General features: G+C 42.0%; 1 protein-coding gene across 2 annotated transcripts in view; it reads right to left on the bottom strand.

Annotated features, from left to right (window-relative positions):
* ERLIN1 (ER lipid raft associated 1) overlaps positions 1-21,871 on the bottom strand; it is a 54,825-nt gene that overhangs the window by 10,958 nt on the left and 21,996 nt on the right. For both annotated transcript variants that reach the window (XM_063434346.1, XM_063434345.1), the window contains exons 5-7: positions 20,023-20,084; positions 13,075-13,200; positions 6,535-6,608 (exon numbers count right to left, since the gene is read on the bottom strand). In XM_063434346.1, the coding sequence (XP_063290416.1) occupies positions 6,535-6,608; positions 13,075-13,200; positions 20,023-20,084 (262 nt within the window). The remainder of the gene's footprint in view (positions 1-6,534; positions 6,609-13,074; positions 13,201-20,022; positions 20,085-21,871) is intronic.

The following is a 21,871-nucleotide window of genomic DNA, read 5'->3' as shown; positions in this document are numbered from 1 at the left end:
ATATTGAATCTGGGTTTTGACCTCTATTATAGGCATTCGACAGAGTAAATTGGAAATTTTTATCAGCTACACTTTCCGCATTTGGGATTGAGGGATCTTCTAAGGATCTAACAATGTCTTTATATTCTTCTCCTATAGCAAAAATCTATGGTAATGGTTTAGATTCTGCTTGGTTTTCTATTAAAAAACAGAACCAGTCAGGGATGCCCATTGGCCCCCCCTTCTTTATATTCTTTCTATTGAACCATTGGCAGTATATATAAGGCAGCAGAATAACATAACTGGGGTGAATTTAGGAAGAAAAAATAACAATGTTCGCTGATGATATAATTCTGACATTAACAAACCCAGAATCTTCTATACCATTTACACTTCGTGGTATAAAAGAATACAGTAGATTTTCGAACTATAAGATCAATATGCAAAAAACTTAAGCTCTGCATGATAATCTACCAAGCGCATTAATAAATAACCTGAATAATAACTGTACATTTAAATGGTCCAATTTCTTACGTTATCTGGGAATAAATATAAACTTTAATATTGAAGAATGGACCACTGATAATTATACCATACTTATTAGAGAATTTAGAAACGCAATTCGAAAATGGTCTAAATTACAAATATCTTGGCTTGGAAGAATAAATATTATTAGAGCAGATTTACTTCAAAAATTAGAATATCTACTTCGCACCATCCCACTTAGAGTCCCAAGCAAAATACTTCAATTGTTTCATGGTCTATTTGTATCTTATGTTTGGGGCAATTAAAAACCAAGGATGGTTATGTCAGCCAAAGTTGTCAGCTAGATTAGCAGAAGGTTTATCGTTTCCAAATACCCGTATATACTCGAGTATAAGCCGAGTTTTTCAGCCCATTTTTTGGGCTGAAAAACCCCAACTCGGCTTATACTCGAGTCAGAGTCTGTATTATGGCAATTTGCATTGCCATAATACAGACCGGGGGAGAGGGGGGCTGGCAGAGCTGTAACTTACCTGTCCTGCAGCTCCTGTCAGCTCTCTCCTCCTCCGCGCCGTCCGGTCAGCACCTCGGTCAGCTCCCAGTGTAAATCTCGCGAGAGCCGCGGCTCTCGCGAGATTTACACTGGGAGCTGGCAGAAGAGCAGAACGGACGGCGCAGAGGAGGAGAGAGCTGACAGGAGCTGCAGGACAGGTAAGTTACAGCTCTGCCAGCCCCCCTCTCCCCCCCACTGAACTGCCACTGGACCACCAGGGAAGGAGAGCCCCCCTCCCTGCCATATATCAAGCAGGGAGGGGGGAGGAAAAAAAAATATATAAATAAAATAAGAAATAAAATAATAATAGAAAAATTAATAATAACAAAAAAAATGGGTATAAGGACCACTATGGGAGGGGGGGGGGGGGTATAAGGACCACTATGGGAGGGAGGGGGTGGGTTAAGGACCACTATGGGAGGGAGGGGGTGGGTTAAGGACCACTATGGGAGGGAGGGGGGTATAAGGACCGCTATGGGAGGGAGGGGGGTATAAGGACCGCTATGGGAGGGAGGGGGGGTATAAGGACCACTATGGGAGGGAGGGGGGTATAAGGACCGCTATGGGAGGGAGGGGGGTAAGGACCACTATGGGAGGGAGGGGGGGGGGTAAGGACCACTATGGGAGGGAGGGGGGGGATAAGGACCACTATGGGAGGGAGGGGGGGGGATAAGGACCACTATGGGAGGGAGGGGGGGATAAGGACCACTATGGGAGGGAGGGGGGGATAAGGACCACTATGGGAGGGAGGGGGGGTATAAGGACCACTATGGGAGGGAGGGGGGTTATAAGGACCATTATGGGAGGGAGGGGGGGGTTATAAGGACCATTATGGGAGGGAGGGGGGGTAAAGACCACTATGGGAGGGAGGGGGGGGGTAAGGACCACTATGGGAGGGAGGGGGGGATAAGGACCACTCTGGGAGGGAGGGGGGGGGGATAAGGACCACTATGGGAGGGAGGGGGGGGATAAGGACCACTATGGGAGGGAGGGGGGGGGTATAAGGACCACTATGGGAGGGAGGGGGGGTATAAGGACCACTATGGGAGGGAGGGTATAAGGACCACTATGGGAGGGAGGGGGGTTATAAGGACCATTATGGGAGGGAGGGGGGGGGTATATGGACCACTATGGGAGGGATGGGGGGGGATAAGGAACACTATGGGAGGGAGAAGGGGGATAAGGACCACTATGAGAGGGAGGGGGTGGGATAAGGACCACTATGGGAGGGGAGGGGGAAGTAAGGACCACTAGGGGAGGGGAGGGTAAGGACCACTAGGGGAGGGGTGAGTCAGGACCACTGGGGGGGGAGTGAAGGAACACGGGGGTGGGGAGGTAAGGACCACTGAAGGAGGAGGAGGGGAAGTCAGGACATATGGGGGGGGGAGGGGGCGGCAAATTTTTTTTTGCCTACGGCGGCAAATATCCTTGCACCGGCCCTGCACACACTGCATTCACACACTGCATTCATGCACACACACACTGCATTCATGCACACACACACTGCACTCATACACACACACATACGCACACACTGCATTCATTATACACACACTGTAAATAAATATTCAATTAATATATTTTTTTTAGGATCTAATATTATTTAGAAATTTACCAGTAGCTGCTGCATTTCCCACCCTAGTCTTATACTCGAGTCAATAAGTTTTCCCAGTTTTTTGGGATAAAATTAGGGGCCTCGGCTTATATTCGGGTCGGCTTATACTCTAGTATATACGGTACATTTTATATCCATGACACAGTTATGTTTTCACACTATTTAGAATGGGGAAATAACTCAAAGCAGAAAGCTTGGTATAACACACACACACACATATTATATATATATATATATATATATATATATATATATATATAAGAGCCTATGTAATACCTTTGAACCTTTCTTTTCTGGATTGATAAAAGACTTTTTTAAAAACCTACCTATTGACAACTTAATTATCTCCCATACTTTCCAATCTATAATACCAATAAAGAAACACTTTTTTGCTCAAAACCAAATTTCCTCAAATGCCCCTCTGGAGATGCTAAAATTCTTCATACAAGATCTTAACTTATCTGGTTGGTTACTTAGAGTTGGGTTTAAAATTCAGGACCTATACGATGTGTAGCTTTCCAAGTATTAAAGAAATAATTGGACTTGTGAATAAAGAATATTTTACCTATCTAAGAATAAAAAAAAACAAAAAAAAAAAAAAAAAAAAACTTTCTTTATAAGGCAACTATAATTAAAGATTCGCCTTTTGACAAGATCCTTTTTGGAGAGATTAAAAATAAATCTTCAGTAGTTAGAAGATCTTTGGAGGTATTAAATCAAGAGGTAAAATATAATACGATCTCTAGGTGGGAAACAGACCTAAATAAATCTTTTTCATCCCAAGATTGGTTAAAAGCATTTGAAGCTTTAAGAAAATCTGTCCATTGTATAAACATACAGGAAACATACCTTAAACTTAACCATAGATGATATATGGTCCCTTTGAAAATATGTACATTTCAAGCCAACTCCTCAAATATCTGCTGGCGTTGTAATAGTGAACATGGTTCATTCAAACATGTGTGGTGGGATTGTATAGGTTTGGACATTCTTAAATTGGAAATATCTAAACTCTTTATTGATTTAAAAGTAAATATTATGTTATCTCTAGAAAGATTTTTATTCCACTTAAATTTCCAAAAATTGATAAATTGTCTCAATATCTGACTATACATATCTTGATGGCTGTTAAACTATGTATTGCTAGAAAACGGAAACCGAATATATCTCCCTCTATAATAGAGATCAAAAGCAAGCCCTCTACTTCTAACCCAGACTTTCTGTGGCTGTCAAATCAGAAACTTCCAAATGCATCTCAAGGAGATGTCCTTGTAAGACAGGTGCTCTGGGTAATTGCTGCCTCTTGAGTTTAGCTCCACTGAGCTAAACAACATGGCAGTAACATGGCTAGTTGTTGGATTGACAGTCAGGGGGTGTAACAAGGTTAATTTATCAAAGTTGCAATTTCTATTGAAATCTGCACTTTGGGGGGCATGTCCTGGCGCTTGGACAAAATGGCCGCTTGAGCGCTCTGCTCTTAGCCCAGAGACCCAAAAAACAGCATAAAAATCTGGGAAAAATGGGCAGAACTAAGAAGTCCAGTACCGCCAACCCACCTCGCATTCCATTGCCGTTTAGATCTGGACCGATGGAAAACTTATTTGCGACTGGATTTGGCCAACCATGCAGCAGATGGCCACGAGGAGCCCACTTACCGCGGAAACCAGGAAGGGAGAAACACATCACCCTATGATCCAGCTACATACGGATCTTTGTGCTTTTGCCATGTCCATGTTTACAAAGGCCAATGCGGGAGAGAGGGTGGGTGGGGTTATAGAGGCTTCCCTAAAGAGCACAATCTGGACAGAATTGGCAGCTATCAAGCAAGATGTTGCTACTTTGCAGGAGCGAGTTTCCATGCTGAAGGCAGCCTCAGAATGCTCCAAACAAACCCATTCTTTGGCTGAGCTGGCGACTACGCGGCAGGGGATCATGCTGCTCTATTTCCGCAGGCAGGTAGTGGACCTTGACAATTGGGGCCGGAGAAGTAATATCCAGATTTGCGGTTTACCTGAATATGTTTGACACATAGGTAGACTAACACTGTTCATCCTAGGTGGGAGGGAGGAGGGGTGAGCTCCCGGGGAGAGGAGAGTCAAGCAGCATTCACTGCTAGTGCCAGATTCTAGGTCTCAGGGTTGGGCCTTAGCAGAGGGAGGTGTATGGCTTGTCAGCTTCTCTCTGTGACCCTTTTCCCTAATGTTCGTACCCCATCCGGTTGCTCCAGGAATGTATTTATTCTAGTCACACTTAAGTTGGCGGCCTTCCTGCCCCCTATTGTCTGATGGGGCCGTGGAGGACTCTCCACCCGGAGGATAAAGATTACTCTTATTTATCATCAGTCCACAGATCCTACACCAAAATAGACTATTCTTACATCAGAATTATTGGTCACTACTACGGGAAGCGGACATTGGCAATATTACATGATTGAACCATACACCGGTCTCTCTCCGAATGGCTTCTCCACTATTCAAGCCACGAGAACGCATTTGGAGGCTCAATAAGTCGTCGTTGATCGAGCAGGAGGTTCTCCAGATGACCCAGGACTTGCTCTCCAACTACTTCCTCAAGACTCATCCCAGCGTCTGTGTGGGAAGCCCATAAAAGTGTGCTCCACGGTCATTTTATCACCATTGCCATGACCCTGAAAGAAGACCCGAACTCTATTGAACAAGATCGGTACACTTGAGACGCAACATAAACGTCCCCTTTAGGAGAGGATTTCAGCGATCTGCTCTTAGCAAAGAAAGACCTCACAATGCTACTAAACCAGCAACACCATAGGATGCTTCAAAAATAGTTTTTTTCTATGAACACTCCAATAAATGGGGTCGGCTGCTAGCAACCATGCTCTGGAAGAAACAAGATCGCTTCCATATTTAAAGTATCCGGATGAATTTCCATGAGGTCTCAGAATTCCCTTCAGATATTGCAGACACTTTCCACAAGTAATAGACTGGCATCTACAACCTATCGGACGGAGATGACCCTGATAGCACAACTGTGCGTCTCGACGACATGACAAACTACTTGTCGAGTAACGTGCAGTAGAAAATCCTGCACAAACCCACAACGCTTCTGGTCTCTGAAATCACTCTGGAGGCACTGCAGAAAGCCATTAAGTCAGGCAGGGCCCGATGGATTCTGTATCAAATATTACAAAACATTTGGGCAGAGCCCTGTCGGGATAAAGAAACATATTGCTCGTATGCAGTTTCCTTGCACTACACTGATGGGCCGCATTAATGTGTTGTCCTAGGACCAGACACAGATAGTCTAATGATTGCCAGTACCTGCCTTGGTTGATGCAGAGTTACACAACGAGTCGAAACGCTTATCTTGTCATGTGCTGTTCATTCACTGGTCGAATCACAAATGTACCATTTTCCTTGTTCATGTATATCCCCCTTACCTGCACTGTACTTTTATTTCTCTACTATACATTGATAATCAACAACAATAGATTGTCAGAAATTAAAAATATTAAACTGTGTGTTTTTTTTAAATTGAAGGGGATCACTCCCTGTAGCAGACAAGCTGAATTGCTCTAGGGGTCTGGAGTGTCCCTTTCAAGGTATTTTTAAATGAAGATCCAAAGTATCTTGTTACATCTTGCTTTGTTTTAATATGCCAACTGGTTCGGAAGAATAAATGTTGTGATCTCCAGAAAATTTAGTGAGTGGGTGTGGCTATAACAAAAATTATGCAAGATCGATTTCCAAAGGACTCATTGACACGCAAAGCAACCAAATATAGCTGTATAGACCTATTGCGGTCTTAAAGCAATAGCAAAATTAAGTTGTACAGTTTTACCATCTGTGGTTAAACTTTTATAACACACTAACACACAATAGAGAGATTAGATTCACCCATGATATGAGAGAGGCCCTCATCCAATTACCTGAATGGTGAGTCCAGGGGCCATAAAATTTAATTCCTTCTGTAGAGATAGCTTCAGGTTCTCATCAATTTGATCTGCAGTATGGCAGGAAAGAGATAAATGAAGACATAAGACAGGACAAGTAAATAAACCTTCCCTACACTTAGAGTAATGCGGCAAACAAGACCTGTCTATCATTGCACATATTTTAAAGGGACGCTCAACTGTCTAAATATATCAATTAAAAATCATTGCTTAGTAGATAAACCCCAAATAAAACATGCATACATGTAAATTTTGTTCCCATCGAGGGTTTATCTAAAAACAGCTTGCAACAGCTGCAGATCTCTTGTCTGAAGCCCTTTGAAGATTCTCCCCTTCTAACCACGCTCAGACTTTCTGTGACTGTCCAATCACAGACCTGCCAATGCAACTCAATGAGAAGTCTTTGCAAGGCAGGTTCTCTGAGCAATTGCTGCCTCTTGAGTGTTGCTCCAATGAGCTAACCAAACCAGGAAGTAAACGGGACCTGTTGTCAGCCAGGGGGTGTAACAAGGTTAATTTCTAAAAGTGTCAATTTCTATTAAAATATGTACTTCCTGTAAAAATAAAAAAAAAAAAGAGGACACACTCTTCACATAAAACACTCCAGGAATGTAAGGATGATATGAGGCGAATCAGAAAATGAATTCTGTTTCATACAGTGACAGCTTTAGTATGGACCACTTTCATGAATGTATTAAATATATTCAGTAATTCAAACCAACATTTTTGCAGAGGTAATGAGGAACTGAACGCTCACATGAATGCTAAAATATTAGGGAATTTACACTAGGAAAAAAATAAGGAAAATTAGTAAATGCTAAACGGAAATGTATATTTAATTTTTTGCACAGAAGCACAGGAACTAAAACCAACACCAGCATATCCTTTCTGTATCTCCACTTAAACATGCTGCATTTTCTGCATATCCACACAATAGAAAGTATGCTGTAAAGAAGAAACGGGAAAGGCCACAGCTGTACTTTAAATATGCTTGCAGCACTCACCATATGCAGATGGTACAGAGTCACAATGATAAGGAGCTGCACAGAGAAAATGCCTCATTGTGCATGCTCCGTTGCCATGGAACACGTTACACTCACTACAGGACAAAAAAAAGTCCAAGAGGCTGCAGTAAAAATAGGAAAAGAATCTCCTCCCCCTCCCCCCCTTACACACATTTATTCTTTTATGAAAAATGTTTCTTCAACATGGGGAAAAAAACATAAATTTTACTTACCGTAAATTTATTTTTCCTGAAGATTAGAGGCAGTGCTTATACCACAGGGATATCCAATCTGGAGGGAAAAAACAGGCAGGCAAATCTCCAAACATTTAAACCCTCCCCTAATTACCTCCTTTCCCATAAGTAGCAGCTCCTCCTGATCATACCCAGAAAATACATAAGCCAAATAGCTGCAAAATTACTGAGTTTATTAGAAAAAAGGGGCGGGAATGTAGCACTGCCTCTAATCTTCAGGAAAAAGAAATTTACGGTAAGTAAAATTTATGTTTTTCCCTTCAGATTAGAGGCAGTGCTTATACCACAGGGATATAATAAAGCAGATCCTGAGGGCGGGTTCATTTAACTACAGCTTGAAGCACCTTGCGCCCAAAAGCAGCATCCTCCGAGGCCAGTATGTCCAACTTGTAGTGTCTTGAGAAAGTATGGAGAGAGGACCAAGTAGCAGCCGAACAAATCTGAGAGGGAGATGCAGCTGCTCGGAGAGCCCAAGACGTCGAAACCGCTCTAGTAGAGTGGGCCTTTATAGGGCCTGGATGTTTCATGCCATTCTTGGAATAAGCCAACAGAATACAATCCTTCAGCCATCTAGCCAGAGAACTCTTCGAAACCTTCATGCCTTTCCTAGTGCCTCTGAATAGGACAAAAAGACTATTATCCTTCCTGAAGGATTCCGTAGATTTTAGGTATTGTAAAAGACATCTCTTTACGTCTAGGCAGTGAAATTTGCTTTCCAAGGCATTAGATGGATTCTGACAAAAAGTCGGTAAGACCACTTCCTGGTTGACGTTCGAAACCGAAAAAACTTTAGGTATAAAAGAAGGATCGAGCTTTAGAACCACCTTGTCCTGATGGAAAACTAAAAAAGGAAAATTCGCCCGAAGAGCTTGAATCTCACAAATTCTTTTAGCTGATGTAATAGCCACCAAAAAGACAGTTTTTAACGAAATAATCTTCAGGGAAGCTTCCTCCAATGGTTCAAAGGGCGGCTCACAAAGCGCTGAAAGAACCAAGTTAAGATCCCAGGGAGGATAGGTTTCCCTAACATAGGGCACCAAACGAGTTAGAGCTCTGAAGAACTTTGAAATCAGAATATTAGAGGCCAAGCATCTGAGGGAGAAGAAACTGATAGCAGAAACCTGCAATTTCAATGAAGCAGGTTTAAGACCTTTAGCAAATCCCATCTGAAGGAAACTTAGAATCTTCTGGATGGATGCGGAAACAGGGTTGACTTTAAATCTACAACACCACTGACAGAATATCTTCCAAATTCTAGCGTAGATCTTTGAAGTAGATTCCTTGTTAGTTGCCAACAGGATCTTTATCACTTCAGTATCCAGACCGTTGCTCTCTAGAATCTGGCGTTCAGAAACCAGGCCGTCAAATGGAATCTTCGAAGGGTCGGCAGAGGCACCCTGGCGTCCTCTAGTATTTCTCTTGAAAGTGGGAGCTTCCAAAATGTGGCCCCATGAAAATTCAGGAGAACCGAGAACCAACTTCTTCTTGGCCACCATGGAAGGATAAGGATAATACGTACACTTTCCAGTCTTACTTTTTGAAGTATTCTGGGAATAAGCACTACTGGCGGAAAGGCATAAGCCAGGTTGAACTTCCATGGAACTGACAGGGCATCTATGATATCCGGCCTGTCTGTTGGATTTAGGGATGCAAAACGTCCTGTCTTCCTGTTCATTCTGGAAGCCATCAGATCTATCTCCGGAACACCGAAGCGGTCTGTGATGAACTTGAAAGTTCTGCATGACAGGGACCAATCTGCTTGTTTCAAATGATGCCTGCTCAGGGCATCTGCCACCACATTGAATTTCCCTGAAATGTGAACTGCTGAAATTGACATCAGGTGCACTTCTGACCACAGCATGATCATTGAACAAAGGCTTTCTAACTTTGTTGATCTCGTACCTCCCTGTCTGTTCAAATATGCCACTGTCGTTCGATTGTCTGAGCGGATTTGAATATGTCGATCTTTGATAAGCATCTGAAATGCCAAGAGTGCCATCCACACGGCCTTTAATTCCCTGAAGTTCGAGGAATTTTTCATATCCTTCTCTTGCCAGGACCCCTGCTTCTTGATGTCTCCCAGATGGGCCCCCCAGCCCAGGGCAGAGGCGTCTGTCGTAATTATAGTGAAGGACTTCATCCGGAATGACAGACCCTCGTGCAGGAATCGAGAAGATGTCCACCACTGCAGACTTCTCAAAGTTAGCTTGTTGAACCTCATAAGCCCATCCAGGCCGAGTTCCTGTCGATTCCAGACTTGCAGAATGTTTCTTTGTAGAGGTCTCATTCTGGATTTTGCCCAACCGACTGCCGGGATTGAGGCTGTAAACAGACCCAGTAAGCCCATGGCTTCTCTGATTGAAAACACAATTTTTCTTCTGAGATTCCGAATTAATCGCTTGATTTTTAGTTTCTTCTCTTCTGGCAGGAATATCTTCATTGCGATAGAATCCAAAATCAGACCCAGGAACTGGATCCTTTGAACTGGCACTAGTTCCGATTTGTTGAAATTTATTAGCCAGCCATGCTTTTCTAGCGATTCTATCGCTGTCCCCAGGTCTAGCTGTAGTTGACCTTGGGACTCTGCAATCAACAGCCAGTCGTCCAAATACGGAATGACAGAGATGCCCATACCTCTTAGAAAAGCTGAAACGACTCCTAGCAGCTTTGTGAATACCCTGGGTGCTGATGACAGGCCGAAAGGTAATGCTCTGAACTGGTAATGTTTGATTACTGATCGGCAGCACACAGCGAACCTTAGAAGACTTTTGCTGGATTCTGCTATGGGCACATGAAGATAGGCATCTTTTAAATCCAGGGACGCAAACCAACTTTTTGGATGAATAAGCAGAGTAGCGGACTTTATTGTTTCCATGAGGAACTTCTTTTTGATAATCCACCTGTTTACGGCTTTTAGATCTAAAATGGGTCTGAACGAACCATCTGGCTTTGGAACCAAGAAAAGTCTTGAATAGGTGCCCCGAAAACTTTCCTTGAGAGGAACTTCTTCCACCACTCTTTTCAGTAATAGAGTCGATACTTCTCGCATCAGAGAGAGTTCCATCTCTAGAGAATGAACCTCGGAACATAGAAACATTTCCATTGGGGCTTGTGATAATTCTAGAGCGTATCCGTGTTTTATCACTGTGAGAACCCAGCGATCTGATGTTGTTCCTTTCCAGTGCTCTAGGAAGTGACTCAGCCTTCCACCCACAGGCCTGGCGTCATAACTTTTTATTTCTTCTGTCAGAAAATCTTTCCTTCTTCCTATAATCAAAGGCTTTTTTATGCTGACCCCTGAAATAGTTTCTACGAAAGGAACTTCTAAATGAGGGAAGCGACTCCGCTTTACGTCTTCTAAACTGCTTCTTAAATGATTCTGGTAAAGCTTTCCTTCCTTCCTTCATCTGTTTTAACAATTCATCCAGTTTTGAACCAAAAAGTCTTCCTGGTTCAAAGGATAGGTCACACAGTGAATTCTTAGATGCTGTATCTGCTGACCAATTTTTGAGCCAAAGCGCTCTTCTGGCGACTGTTGAAGTACCTATACTCTTGGCCGAAATTTTTAGGCTTTCTGCAGACGCATCTACCAAAAAATCAGATGCCATCCTGATATTCTTTAATAGCTTTACCGGGTCTTCCTTAGTTTCTCCCGTATAAACTTTTTCTAGTTCTTCCAACCAAAGTCTTTGGGCCTTGGCAACAGATGACCCCGTAATCAAAGCTTTAGCTTGGGCTGCAGAAGATATGAACAACTTTTTTAAGGAGGAGTCAATGCGTTTGTCCATGACATCCTTGAGCCCGCTTGTGTCTCCAATCGGTAAAGTAGTTTTCTTAGAGATTTGAGCAATAGGAACGTCCACTACAGGGACCGTATCCAGCTTACAGTCTTGTTCCGATGCTAAGGAAAAAAGAGTTTTAAAATGTCTAGACAGAAACGGCTTGTGACTAGGGAATTTCCACTCTTTTAAAATCAATTCCTTAATCTGTGGGAGAAAAGGAAACACTTTGGACTTTTTCCCTGTTTCCTCAATTCCAAAAATGCACTGCACTTCTTTAATCAATTTCCCAATTGCTTCATCTGGGAAGGCAAACTCCTCATCTGAAGAATCACCACCTGAAATTTCCTCATACTCAGAACCACTAGTTACTGAACTAGTATCAGAAGCTTCCCAAGATCTCAGTCTTTTCTTAGCATGTTTTACAACTTGCGAATCTTGGGCAACCGAGGCCTGGACTGACTGTAATGCAGCCGACTGCATATCCACAAATGTTTGCTGCATACTATGTTGCAACCAGCTGAGGAAAGTAGACATTTCTGTTCTTTTTGCTTCCTCTGAAGCTTCTTTAGAACACACTGAGCAAAGTTTCTTTTTATAACCATCTGGCATAGGTTGGCTACACACAGAGCAGATTAAATGCTTGGCTTTAGATGAACATTTCCCCTTTTCAGCAACTTTATCCAAATTTTCCGGATTAGACATACTGAAAAGAGAAAACAAAAAAGGGAAAACAATCAAATTTTTCTCCTTATCGATTCAGGCTAGGACCCATTTAATTAAAAACTTAATCAGTCTTACCTTAAATGGCCTGAGAGTGTGTTGGAGGGCAGGTGAGATAACACTCTTTACAACCGATCTGAGAGCTCCTGGCAAACAGAGGTTGCTGCTGGTAAATGCTCATATAAGTCCTGAAACCAAAGAGAACGCCCAGTTCAAATTTGGCGCCTGAATCAAGGTTCGCATTGCGCATGCGCATAGCGCTCCGCGACTCCCTAGTGGAACGCAACGCAACCTGTGTGTGCGTTCCACCGCAGGACTTCCCAGCCGACGCACGCCTGCGTCCTTCGTCAGACCGGCACCTGGCACGGCATTAGACGGCAACATAAAACTTGAGGGACCACGCCGTCCGGCGTGTTAAAGGCTACTTACCCGGACATGAAGGAAGCAGTGCCCCCAGAGCCTCAGCCCTTCTCACCTGCTTCCTGGAGAACCTCCTCTGCCGGAGGCAGGCAAAGAACTGGGTATGATCAGGAGGAGCTGCTACTTATGGGAAAGGAGGTAATTAGGGGAGGGTTTAAATGTTTGGAGATTTGCCTGCCTGTTTTTTCCCTCCAGATTGGATATCCCTGTGGTATAAGCACTGCCTCTAATCTGAAGGGAAAAATTACAATACGAATTGTGTGAATACCTAGATTTTGAATGTTTGTACATATCTGTCAGGAGCAAGCAAACAAAATTACTTTCATGTATGCTTACCAAATAGCTCAATGTATACCTCCTGAAGGGTGTGAGAACTGCAAAACTGGTTCAGCTCATGGTGGATTTTATTAAATATTAATGTCTTATCATAATCTGCGGTGTAGTTTCGAACAACATCTAACACTGTGGAAACAAAAAGCATAAAGGAAGTCAGGAGATTAGTCTATAAAATTTCTAAAATCCAGACAGTTTCAATCAATCAAATGCCATAGTATGCCTCATTTTTTCTATGACGGACTCCTATAAAACAACACAGAATCCAGTTGGTAGTACATGTGCTTTGTGAACAGTACACTTGTAGAGTCTGCAGCTTTTGTATCTAGAACGCAACATTTTAACAAATTGTCAGCTCTATTTACACGCTATAGTAAACAGTGAGCCATCTCCCTTTTGTTTTCTTTTTTAATCAAAAGAGAATTATTCACATATCTGCCTGAGATTTAGATCTTGTGAGCAGTTTACATCAAATAGCAAACTCCTTGAAAGTTACTTGAAATTGTATGCACATTTTTGCTTGCACTTTACTCATGAGTTATTTGTATGATCTGTCCATGTAATAGGCTTGGTTACAATGCTCAAAATTACTGATGCTGGAATGCTGGGGCCGATTTTTGTTTGAGGTTGACTGGCCTTTAACAGGTGTGTATGGATGGCTAGGGCTACTGGATGTAAATAGACAGCTTAGATAATGGATATGAATGGATGGTATTATGGGTGTGGATGGATGGCTAGGGCGACTGGATGTAAATAGACATCTTAGATTATGGATATGACTGGATGGTATTATGGGTGTGGATGGATGGCTCGGGACTGATTATGTTGAGGAGCTGCACCCTGTTCATGTAGATCTGCTCTCGCCTCCTTTGTTAAAGATGTCGCAGGATAATAGCACCAGTGACAATATCAAAATCCAGCATGTGTGCTGGTGCTGATAATTTCCACTTCTGAGGCCTCTGCTCAGCTGTATATTCCTTCTCTTAGCCTTCTACTACGGCCCCGAGCTTTTGAGTAAATAGGTCTGATGGTGTACTTAATGGGCAAGAGTTGAGTTTAATTTCCAGAAACTTTTAATGCTAAAAATGTGAGCAAAAAGTTATGGTAAAATAAAATGACAATTTTTTTTTTTTTTTTTTTAAAAGCACATTGCAGATAAACCTACAATATATAAATACCAGTGTCTGAGCAAAAATCACTTAGATGTAAATAAAAATGTGCATGCCTTTATCTCCATGTATAATGCATGATGTAAAGTATTTTTCCCCCTTAACTTACAACAAACATAACAAGAATGATACAACTTAAATAACAACGACACAGTTTAAATATCAATATGAAGAAGTATTTATAAAAAAAAAAAAAAAGCACATTACAAAAATTCAGTTATGAATGCTAGGTAAATTTATCTTTGAAGACGTAAGCACTTACAAGCATTTTACCAGTCTGCGAAATACTAATTTTCACTAGTTGCACATTTTAATAACTTAACACTATAGGGTCAGGAAGACAAACATGTATTCCTGACATTATAGAGTTAAAACCACCATAGAAAGGGTTAAACCCTTATTTCCAGGATTGCGTGGGTCTGCCGGCGCTGGCCTAGCCCCCAATCCACCTCCTTGGGATTTTTAGCCAATGCATTGGTTTTCCATAGGGAAAGCATTGGACAGGCTGAAATCAACAAGGAGGCGGGATGGGGGCAGGGCCAAACGCGATTTTGGTCAATCAGCACCTTCGCTTGGAGATGCATTAAATCACTACATCTCTAGGAGGAAAATTCAGCATGTCCATGCAGAGCATGGAGATACGTCTGATCTCCTAATTCTATTTATTTATTTCAAAGCATTTCAAATGGATCTTCAAGTTACAAGATTCTGATAACTGGAAAGAATTGCCAAAGGTGGATGTGCAAGTCACACAGTTATTAAAAAAGAAAAAAAGAAAACACCATTCCCAGTGGAGAAGTGGCTGGGCTAAAGGATCCAATGGACAAACGAGAAGAGAGTTTCTGCAGCAGAACCTTTCGAGCAGCAGCCTTCCAAAGTAAATTCAACATTACAGGAGCATCAGTAGCCAGATCTCAGAATGTTTGGCTACAATCTCTGGAAGATTGTCTCTTAGAAAGAACAGACAAAGAACTGAATCATATCCTGGCTAATGTCTTTTTATGTGACATGACAAATGAAGTTTTGAAACAGTCAGCCCAGATCGTAGCAAGAAGAGCGATTTGGCTGAAATCCTGGACCGCAGATACAGCTTCTGAAAGTAGTTTTATGCGAGCTTCCTTTCGAAAGGCACAAATTGTTGGGTTTAAGCAAATGTCTGACACAAAAAAAGGCTCTCACTCAAGATAAGAGAAGCAAATGGAAAAGGCAGTTCTTTCCATGCACATAAAGAGCGTACCAATAGAATTTTGGAGCTTCCGTAGGAAACTGCAGGATACCAGGTCTGGTGAGATATAGTCTGATAACAAGCAAGATTAAAGGCGAAAAATGATGCTGCCAGACAAAGAGTGGGAGGAAGATTGGTCTGTTACCATTGTCGAATGCACTCCTGCACTCAAAACCCTTCGCAAATGGTTCCTTTGTTCAAAATTACAGCTCTCAAGTGAAGACCAGTTTTATTAACCAAAACTTTGGTCCTGCCTCAGAAAGGAGTCATTGAGAAAGTTCCCAAGAAGCAACAATTTCAGGTAGTCTATTCAAGATTTTTTTTTCTAGTTCTAGAACAGGACAACTCTTTTCGTCCAGTCTTGGACATGAAGGAGAACGCATGTATTCTTCAATACCAAAAATTCTGGATGAAGACGATAATCTCTGTCACTCATATGCTACAAAAAGGGGATTATATGGACACCTTAAATTTGAAGGAAGGACATCTTCATGTCCTGATGGCAGTGAGCTCAAGGAAGTACCTGAGGATTGCTATCAAAGGAGGAAGAAGGGTTTTGCACTTCCGATTCAAAACCCTCCCTTTCAGTCTCTCCACTGCTCCAAGAATATTTACAAACATCCATGTCACTCTCCAAGTCTTGTAGGGTAATGATTGGCTGGTATATTGGGAGAAGTCAATTTATTTCCTCAACAAGAATCACATTTTTACATGTAGAAATGGACTCCAGGTGTCTCTCCGTCAAGCTTTCGTGACAGAAAATCCTGAAAATTAGAAAAGAAGTCTAGTCTCTGAGAACTGGTTTAGCCTGTTCTATCGAGAAACAATGAGCACATTAGGAATTCTCATGTCATGCATTCCAGCTGTGAACTGGCAAGAGTACAAATGAGACCACTTCAATGGGAAATTGTTCAATCCTGGTCCGGGAAACTGAAGGATTTGGATGCAGAATTCACCAAATACAAAAAAGTTTGAAACAAATAAAATTTAAGTTCCTGGGTTTCGATCTTTTTTTTTTACCAAAAAGATTAGCTCACAATTACCACTGATGCTTCAATTACCGGCTGGGGAGCTCATTTAAGCACTTATTCCGGCAAGGCAAATGGTCTGCAGAAGAGGTTCAGTAATCCTCCAAGTTCAAGCAACTAAATGCAGTTCTGAGGGCTCTATTCTCTTTTGAGACTTTGATCATAGGAAAATCGTAAGGATTCAATCGGACAATATCACAGTTGTCACCAGGGGTCAAGTCCTGGGGAAAAAAGTGTGGGAACTCACCCAAGATTCCTGCACTGCACTATATGCATAGGAGTGTGCATATAGTGCAGGGTATGGATAATGAATGTAGTGAGTTTGTAGTGAGTGCAGTGTGTATAATAAATTTAGTGTGTTTGTAGTGAGTGCAGAGTGTGTATAATGAATGTAGTGTGTTTGTTGTGAGTGCAGTGTGTGTATAATGAATGCAGTGTGTTTGTAGTGAGTGCAGATTGTGTATAGTAAATGTAGTGTGTTTGTGGTGAGAGCAGAGTGTGTATAATGAAGTGTTTGTAGTGAGTGCAGTGTGTATAATAAATGTAGTGTGTTTGTAGTGAGTGCAAAGTGTGTATAGTGAATGTATTGTGTTTGTAGTGAGTGCAGAGTGTGTATAATAAATGTAGTGTGTTTGTAGTGAGTGTAGAGTGTGTATAATGAATGCAGTGTATGTAGTGTGTTTGTAGTGAATGCAGAGTGTGTGTAGTGAGTGCAGAGTGTGTATAATGAATGCAGAGTGTGTATAGTGAATGTAGTGTGTTTGTAGTGAGTGCAGAGTGTGTATAATGAATGCAGTGTATGTAGTGTGTGTGTAGTGAATGCAGAGTGTGCATAGTAAATGTTGTGTGTGTAGTGAGTGCAGGGTGTATAGTGAATGTAGTGTGTTTGTAGTGAGTGCAGAGTGTGTATAATGAATGCAGAGTGCGTATAGTGAATGTAGTGTGTTTGTAGTAAGTGCAGATTGTGTATAATGAATGCAGTGTGTGTGTGTGTGTGCTGGATGATGTGTGTGAACTGGATGAAGTGTGTGTGCGCGCTGGATGAAGTGTGTGTGCGCGCTGGATGAAGTGTGTGTGCGCTGGATGAAGTGTGTGTGCGCTGGATGAAGTGTGTGTGCGCTGGATGAAGTGTGTGTGCGCTGGATGAAGTGTGTGTGCGCTGGATGAAGTGTGTGTGCGCGCTGGATGATGTGTGTGCGTGCTGGATGATGTGTGTGCGTGCTGGATGATGTGTGTGCGCTGGATGATGTGTGTGCGCTGGATGATGTGTGTGCGCTGGATGATGTGTGTGCGTGTGCGCTGGATGATGTGTGTGCGTGCGCTGGATGATGTGTGTGTGTGTGTGTGCTGGATGATGTGTGTGTGTGTGTGTGTGCTGGATGATGTGTGCGCGTGTGTGTGCTGGATGATGTGTGTGTGTGTGTGTGCTGGATGATGTGTGTGCTGGATGATGTGTGTGTGTGTGTGTGTGCGCGTGTGTGCTTGATGATGTGTGTGTGTGTGTGTGTGTGTGCGCGCGTGTGCTGGATGGTGTGTGTGTGCGCGCATGTGTGCTGGATGATGTGTGTGTGTGCGCGCATGTGTGCTGGATGATGTGTGTGTGTGCGCGCGCGCGTGTGTGTGCTGGATGATGTGTGTGTGTGCGCGTGTGTGTGTGCTGGATGATGGGGGGAAGCATTTGTTTTTTAAACTTTGTGTTTAGGTTTTTTTGTTTTATTCCCCCCTCCCTGCTTCTTACCTTGTCAGGGAGGGGGGAGATCGCCTGGTGGTCCGGTGGAGGGAAGCAGCCGCTGCACACAGGGGCCCATCACACGCTGTGTTCCTCTCCAGCTCTAACTCACGCGAGACTCGCCTGTGCGGATCGTTGCCACGGTAACCCGTGGCAACGCTCTTACAGCCGCGGGTCTCGCGTGAGTTAGTGCTGGAGAGGAACACAGCGTGTGATGGTCCCCTGTGTGCAGGTAGCAGGGCAAGTCCTGCAGGACTGGTAACGGGAACGGCGTTCCTGCTTTGGAAAAAGTGCAGGAACGTCGTTCCCATGCGTTCCTGCAGGACTCAAGCCCTGGTTGTCACCCATCTGAACAGACAGGGAGGAACACAGTCCCTGCTCTTTGCAATCTCAGTACAAGAATAATTTTGTGGTCAGAAAAAGGATTAGAAGCCATTTCTGCTGTTCACATCAGAGGAGTGGACACACAACCTAAGCAGGGCACAATAGACGCACACCGAGTGGTCACTAGATTCAATGAGGTTTGGCAGACTCACAAAGTAATTCTGTCAACCAGAGATAGACCTCAGGGCAACAAGGAAAAACATAAAAGTCCCAACCTTTGCCTCCCTGTGCCGGACAGATAACCCAAATTTTTTGGATAGGCTTTCTATCATCTAGGATTTCAACCTAGTATACATTTTCCCTCCAGTCTCCTTGACTTCGTGTATTTTACTAAAGATAGGATTAGACAAAGCTACAGCTATAGCTATCATGCCCTACTGAGCTGAAACAGATGGCCCGGACAAGTTGGGAACTCTCAGGGAAGCAATAGTGGAAAACAAAAGTACCAATGGAGACTTTTCATATTTGTTCTGACTGACAGCATGGCTGTTGCAAAGTTAATACTTTGGAAGTAAGGATTGGAGGAAGGTACATTGGATCTGGATCATACAGAAAATCAACATCTAAGATTTAATGGACAATCTGGAAAATGTTTGTTGAATGCAATGAACTATCAACTCCATCAATCCACGTTATTGTTGGGTTTCTGCAAGATGGCTTTTTGATAGGTTTCAGTATATGCACCTTGAAAGTTCAAGTGTCAGCCATTTTCTTCTAATGGATCTGGCTTACAACATTCTGATCAGAAGATTTTTCTTTCCAGTAGTGTAAAAGCTAATTCGACAAGAGCTCTGGCTACTTCTTGGGCAGCAAATACATTGGCTTCTTCGGAGGACATATATAAGACAGTAACTTGGTCATCAATACCTTCATCTATCATGACAGGCTATACATCTTTTAGCCCTCAGAAGATGCTTTTGATCGTAAGATGCGGTTTATTGCTGTATCCTGACTTCCCACCCAGTTTGGGATCTTGCTATATCCCTCACGCTAACCCAATACGCCAGGAAAAACAGAAATTTTACTTACCATAATTTTTTTTTACCCATAGTATAGCGGTAGTACAGATTCCCCCAGATTCCCCCCGTATAATAAAGTATTTTTAAATATTTGCAGGATTTGGTCTCCTGGTTCTGTTTTCTTGTCATGCGGTTATTTAAGGTATGAAGCTGTGGGTTCTTTTAATTTACATATTTAATTATACATGCTACTTGTCCACCTTAAGGAAGTACATCCCTCTTGTACTGCCGCCATACTAATGAAAAAAATAATTTACGGCAAATATGGAAGGTTGTTTGTGTGCACTTTGGTAATCTTTCTGTTATGAACCAGAAAGGTGATGGAAAAAGATAGATATATTCCAATATCTAGAGGTATTACAAAACCCAAGACGTGCCAAAAGACAAATACACTTACCTGCTGAAGAAAGCAGCATATTAACAACTTCAATTCGATCAAAGTAGATCATAACTCCTCCACTGAAAAAAACAAGAACAAAGTCAAGAACCTATACATAGGGCATAGTAGATATATAATCTTATTATTATAATTTATTTAAGACATGAAAGCAGGAAAAGGTGCAAGAGAAGCTATTTAACAAATGCTCAAGAGACTAGTGAGAAGATCACTAAATACTGAATTGCAAAACATTGACCAAAATAGACTATTTGGAAAAATTCAACTACAAAACTGTAATATAATAATAGTAACAGTTGTTATGGTGACCTTTAAGCAGTTGTTTTGATGACTATAGTATCCCTTTAAACTTTAGAGATAAACAAAATGATGTCCTGATGTAACATTGTATATAGTTTAAATAACAAGCCTAGAGAGTAGCAAAATACTGAACTCAAACAGCACATTAGGTTAAACAATATGGCACTCAGTCAACTTAGATCCATCACACAATGGGAAGGAGAGACAAAAGTCTGTATGGGAAGGTACACTAACCCAGGTAATGTGGCTAAGTTCATGTGATATAAATGCACTCCCAGTACTGGAATGGCAGTAAAAAAAAATATAAAATAAAAAAATAAAAAACTCAGTTACAAGACAAATATATTTGCCAAAACCCCCTGATAATCAACAAAAAAATATATATCTAAAAGGTTCCAAATATAAGTTGCAAATGTCAACTAAATCAAACCATCATCTAAAATGTGTGCCTGTAAATAGCCCCTTATCTATTCCAACACTTATTAGAGGAACCGGAGTAAGCTTTGAATGCAGCATGAGAGGGAATAGAAAATGGCTTAGAGGAAAAACAAGGGAATAAAATAAGGAAACTTCTCCTCACTGCATCACTCAAAGGTGATTTTAAACAAAGCTTCTATGCATGCTTCATTTCATGTAGTGGTTATGGTTACAGAAGTTTCCAGTCATCATCCCAGTGTAATTTATCAAACCCCTTTTAAAATGGTTTACAGTTGTTATCAGAGTTCCCCTGGTACATATACCACACCTGGTTTTCTGCAGAAGAAGCTAAGCTGGTTTTCTGAGAGCATCAGCTAAGCTGGTTGGGAGCAGCTGATGCTCTCAGTCAATGAATGCAGTCCTACCTGGTTCAGTAGGGAAGCAAAGGATGTGTCAGTGTATGTCCAGTGGGACACAGGTACATTGTCCAAGTGTACAAAACCAGACTGACTAAATAAACTGAAACAGTGCCAGGGGACTCCTGACACCACAACTACTACAGCAGGCTGAAGTGGTTATGATGCTTTGAGTGGTAACCTTTTATAGGTTTCCTTTACTAAACATAACATAACAAAATTGCTTATTAGTAAGCTTTATTTCATTTTCAAAAATGCGTATTTTGGATACATTATTTAGTTAACAGCTTCACCACAGTCATAAACCTGACTTATTGTATCCTTGACTAGTTATATGAAAATGCCACATCTTGATGGTGTCCCTTGAATTGTGATCTCCTCAAGGCTAACTCTTTGCAAATGATGCATTTCATCACCACTCTTTGTGAAGCTGCCAGGACAGATGATCAGATTCCAGGGGTGGAATAAATTACTAGGATGCAAATCAAGCAAAGAATGCTGCACCCAGTAACGTTATTTGTAAAAAGCGGACAGGCTCCTTTAAATACCCCACTGAACAAGTACTCAAAAAGCCTCTCTTCACTATGGATTAGTCTCATTTGATACCACAGAAGATTAGTTGTATGATACTTGAACACTTTACTTCTTTTGATGGGGCTGATATTTTATATAATCGCTGACTTGTTCCAAATGGTTCTCTGAAATCTAATCAAATA

The sequence above is a fragment of the Pelobates fuscus genome, chromosome 10 (assembly GCF_036172605.1).
Source record: "Pelobates fuscus isolate aPelFus1 chromosome 10, aPelFus1.pri, whole genome shotgun sequence".
NCBI classification, from domain to species: domain Eukaryota; kingdom Metazoa; phylum Chordata; class Amphibia; order Anura; family Pelobatidae; genus Pelobates; species Pelobates fuscus.
This window is presented reverse-complemented; position numbering and strand designations above follow the sequence as displayed.